At 39.1% G+C, this 5,000-nt stretch overlaps 2 protein-coding genes across 2 annotated transcripts in view; both read right to left on the bottom strand.

Moving 5' to 3' along the window:
• LOC138022486 (protein NLRC3-like) overlaps positions 1-1,221 on the bottom strand; it is a 51,223-nt gene extending 50,002 nt beyond the window's left edge. Inside the window, exon 1 of the mRNA XM_068869644.1 lies at positions 1,172-1,221. The gene's annotated coding sequence lies outside the window, so the exon portion shown is untranslated. The remainder of the gene's footprint in view (positions 1-1,171) is intronic.
• The window catches only part of LOC138022487 (protein NLRC3-like), an 11,449-nt gene that overhangs the window by 278 nt on the left and 6,171 nt on the right, over positions 1-5,000 (bottom strand). The window contains exons 2-3 of the mRNA XM_068869645.1: positions 4,505-4,585; positions 1-3,614 (exon numbers count right to left, since the gene is read on the bottom strand). The exon at positions 1-3,614 is cut by the window's left edge and continues 278 nt beyond it. Of these exons, the coding sequence (XP_068725746.1) occupies positions 1,267-3,432 (2,166 nt within the window). The 5' untranslated portion in view covers positions 3,433-3,614; positions 4,505-4,585 and the 3' untranslated portion in view covers positions 1-1,266. The remainder of the gene's footprint in view (positions 3,615-4,504; positions 4,586-5,000) is intronic.

Raw genomic sequence — 5,000 nt, 5'->3', positions numbered from 1 at the left:
GTGTGTTTCAGGAATAACCGGTTCTGATTGCTTGATTGACGAGTTGAATTGAAATGAGTAGAAGCCCATGCCTTCAAAACGAACATTGAAAAAGCTAGACAAAAGTTCCATGATGATCCACAAGAACAAATACCTACAATATAAACACATTTACAACACTGCATGGATACATTTCGTGATGTCACCATATTTTCAGATAAAATGTAACTCGGCTTTTTTATCAAAGTTACAACTCTAGTCTTTTATTTAGGAGACCAGCGAGGGCTTTTTGTTGATACTTTACCGGTGTGGTTGGAACGGCCGACACGGGTTGAAACTTGTTGGTTGTTCTGCGTATCAGGGTTACCCCTGAAACGCTGGATACACCTGATACGCTTGATATCCTTGATACGCCGGACACCCCTAATACGCTTGCTGCACTTGACAGAGCCTTAGAAAGGAATTTAGCACCCGAATCTGGGAGAATAATTGATTTAAACCCAAGAGTGCGTTCGATTAACCCTATTCCGGAATAAGAATACGTGGAGTGTTGTTTTAAAATGGTATGTCTGGCGTTTTGAAGCAACAAGGATAATATACACATGTTTAAAGTAGCATTTGAGCAGACGTTTTACAATAGAAACATATTTGTAATCTCAGTATTGCACTGGAACTAGCTTGCAATGGAGGCTAATGCGGGGAAATTTATTAAACACTTAATGACTGGTCCCGAGGGAAAGAGTTAATTTTGTTTCCCGAGAATCTCAATGTTTCCCCAAGGCGCAGCCGAGGGAAACATCGAGGTTCGAGGTAAAAAAATTAAATCATCGAGTGATTTGTCATATAGCACAAAAAGAAAAACTTGCAACGGCAACAGCAACGGCGGTCGTTGGTCAACATTTGTGGGTCACAGTGCACTGTTACCCTCGCACGTCATAGATTTTGCAATGTTGCCCGCTCAGAGACTTTTGGCAGGAGACAGTTTTATTATTAGCAGTCATGTGATCTCGAAGTAAGCAATGAGAGCGCACGCTGTCGGGAAAAAAATCCAGCTCTATAACAATAAAAAGTATTTGCATTTGAAAAGACTTACCTGCATGAGCTTCCATTGCAAGCTAGTTCGAGTCCAATACTGAGAATACGAATATGGTCTATTATAATAAGAATCTTCGCAAAAACGAAGGATTTTTACCTTTCAGTCCATGTATTCTTCTCCTGGAATACGGCCAATCGAAATCACCCCCAACTCAAATGCAAAGTAGTCAAGCATGTGTTGACTTTGAGAGCCTAAGAAAGGAATTCAGCGCCAGCGGCATCGATTTCGTTCCATTCCAAATGCAAAGTAGTCAAGCATGTGTTGACTTTGAGAGCCTCAGAAAGGGATTCAGCGCCAGCAGCATCGATTTTGTTCCATTCCAAATCCAAAGTAGTCAAGCATGTGTTGACTTTGAGAGCCTCAGAAAGGAATTCAGCGCCAGCGGTACCAATTTCGTTATGTCCCAGATTCAAAGTAGTCAAGCATGTGTTGACTTTGAGAGCCTCAGAAAGGCATTCAGCGCCAGCGGCATCGATTCCGTTCCATTTCAAATGCAAAGTAGTCAAGCATGTGTTGACTTTGAGAGCCTCAGAAAGGAATTCAGCGCCAGCGGTACCAATTTCGTTATGTCCCAGATTCAAAGTAGTCAAGCATGTGTTGACTTTGAGAGCCTCAGAAAGGCATTCAGCGCCAGCGGCATCGATTTCGTTCCTTACCAAATGCAAAGTAGTCAAGCATGTGTTGACTTTGAGAGCCTCAGAAAGGAATTCAGCGCCAGCGGTACCAATTTCGTTACGTCCCAGATTCAAAGTAGTCAAGCATGTGTTGACTTTGAGAGCCTCAGAAAGGAATTCAGCGCCAGCGGTACCAATTTCGTTACGTCCCAGATTCAAAGTAGTCAAGCATGTGTTGACTTTGAGAGCCTCAGAAAGGAATTCAGCGTCAGCGTTATCAATATTGTTGTCAGTCAGATTCAAAGTAGTCAAGCATGTGTTGACTTTGAGAGCCTCAGAAAGAAATTCAGCGTCAGCGTTAACAATTGTGTTATCAGTCAGATTCAAAGTAGTCAAGCATGTGTTGACTTTGAGAATTTCACAAAAAAGGTTCACATGATTGAATCTATAATTCAAGTCGAGATCTTTAATAAGGAAGTTCTGTCCAAAGGCCTGAAGTAACTTAGACTGAAGGTTCTCTCCATGACATTTGCATTCCAATATACAATCAAATGCTAACTCTAAAATTTCTTCTTTGTCATTCTCCATTCCCATATTGGACGAACTTGCAAGCTCTGCTATGCTTTTTACCAACGAAACTGTCATCTCTTCAGATGTTGCGGACAAAATACCACTCATGAACATAAACACTTGTTTCAGTTCATGCATGTTCCTTACATCGCTCACTACTGATTTACAATCTGTGTCTCCATCAAGGATCTGATAAGCAAGATAAAAGCCAGCAAAAAACTCTTGAAAGGTCTTGTGAAGAAAGCCAAAACGCAAGGAAGGTTTTCTCTTGCTGCCACCGGACTGGATCGATAGAAACCCAAACTTGATCAAATTACTGGAAATGCCTTTGAATTCATTCTCGTCGAAAAACAACTCTCCTTTACGTAAAGACTGCAACGCCATGCATCCTAACTGCACCAGCTCATCCTTGTAAATTTCCAGTAGGTCAGCATCACTGCCTGTCGATGATCGATTTCTCTTTTCATATCTTAACAAAACACATCGCACCATTTCTGTGTACAACTGTGTCCTTTCCGGTGGAAGTACACCCTTGAAATCTTCACAAAGTATGCAAAGTAAAGCTGTATTAAGAGGATTCCGTGTCAACTCTTGTAAGTCTCCCTCTTTCCTCATGTCAAGCGCAAGCTGTTTGAGTAGCTCTTTTGCCAAGTGTTCCATGCCTTTAAAGTACTTAAGAATGTAGCTCTTTGCGTCTTGAAGAGTAAATCCCACAATCTCCCACAGGGTGTCACAGTACCGCCTTACACTCTTACCAGTTTCATGGCGTGATGTGATAACAATGTGGCAATTGGGTAACATTTTACTTTCCAGAAGGTCATTGTACATGTCAACTTTACTGGAATCCACTTCATCAAGTCCATCAAGCACTAACAGAACCTTGGATTGATTTTCTCGAATGAACTTGAAGAACCATTCCTTGTCTTCTTCGTCAATATCAAGAGGAAGAATTTGGTCATCAATGGCCTCCCAGATATCAGTTTTGATATCACGACACCTTAAAAGCAAGAGAACGTCAATCTCGGGAAAAGACTTGTCCCATTCTTCTCGTTTCATTGCCCAATCATATGCCAGTTTCTGACAATAGGTCGTCTTTCCCATGCCTGGGTCTCCTTCAATTAAAACAGTCCGTGGCTTTGCACAATCCTTGTGTCCTCTAAAGATAGCTGTCATGTTGGTGATTTCATCAGTCAATGTTCCCCTTGTCTTTTCTTTGCCCAAAATCTTTAGCTTGGTAAAAACGTCATCGAGATGAAAGCTGAAGTCATCAAGCCATGGAACAGGAAAAATAATTTTTTCACGAGTACTGTAGAGCTGACGGATCCTTTCTATAATATTGACAGAATATGGTAAATCTGCAAAAGACAAAAATAATTTTAAATAAGGTGTTGCCTGTATTTTATTTATTAATTTTTTTTTGGTCTAACCTCAACCTTATTGTGTTCTTAATTTTGACACCACGGAAGGTCCCGTATTCAGCAATATTTGAAAAACAAATAACAGTAACAAAAAAATTTAGTTTCATAGCATTGCAAATTACTTTTTCCCATTGAAAAGTGAACGTCATAAGTTCGAGACTGATCTTTGCGCCTGTCATGCATCCGGGTTCCAAAACCAACATGAAATACTTCCTTACTTTTCAACACAACATATCATTTCTTCAAAAAAAAGTTGTAACAACAAGTCAAGTATCCACTCCAAAAAAGACACAATTCTCTCAAGCAGTCTTTATCATATAATAAGGATTCTCCCTATTATTGACTGTAATTTGTAATATCAATGGAAAATAACACACATCCCCTGAATGAAAATTTATCCTTTAATAGTTTAACTACAAAAAACACCGCAATCCACTTAAGCAACTTGCAGACCTTACTTACTTTATTTTATTTTATATTACTTTTGCCATTGTATATTAGATTTACAGACTACAAACAAATGTCAGAATAAAAAATTAATTGTGAGGAAACCTTATAAAAACCGTTAAGGCTTGTATGCTTTTGTTCACTCACATGAAACTTCAGATGGACATTAACTTAACAAAGATACAAAATATGAACTTTTTATCTGTGGTAGAATTAATACTCATCTGGAATAGAATTTGTAAGTTTCTTTCTGAAGGATACCGGAGATGCAGAGCCAGTTATATCAGTAGAGAGGGAGACGAAAAGGAGGGAAGATGAAAGGAGTTTGCTTGCCTTGTGTTGTAGCCTGACATTTCCTTTCAGTGATTTGAATTTATTACCTTGATCTTGCTGACTGTGTGTGCTGCTTCCTGCAGCTTCTGAGAGAACATCAGCACAGCTTGCTTCTGGATGCACAGGATCTATTGTAAAATAGCCAACATAGTCCGTTGTCACGTTAATGACAAAAGAAACAGCAAGAATTTTATTGGCACTGTCCAAGACAAATAATAATATTAACATTTAGAAACTAGACAGAAAGCCGAAGAACCCTTTATGACACAGCTGACTTAAAGAGAATCGAACTAGGCTAAATTAAGAAATTGATCACCTACAATAAACTATAACTTAGCGATGTACAGTTGTATTCGAAAACATAGTACAAGTGCTGAAAAATCAAAGACAACACACATCAGAAAGCAAACCAAGTCAGTGGATCTGTATCAAAATAGCAGAAATAACTAGGACTTTGACAAGAATACCTGTAATTATAAACTGAAACAGTGGGTAAGTTGGTATATTGAAAGTGGAAGAGAAAATCATTTCATATCAATAGTA

Source organism: Montipora capricornis, chromosome 10 (genome assembly GCF_036669925.1).
Source record: "Montipora capricornis isolate CH-2021 chromosome 10, ASM3666992v2, whole genome shotgun sequence".
Lineage (NCBI taxonomy): Eukaryota > Metazoa > Cnidaria > Anthozoa > Scleractinia > Acroporidae > Montipora > Montipora capricornis.
Note: the sequence above shows the minus strand (reverse complement) of the source record. Positions and strands in the feature narration are given on the sequence as shown.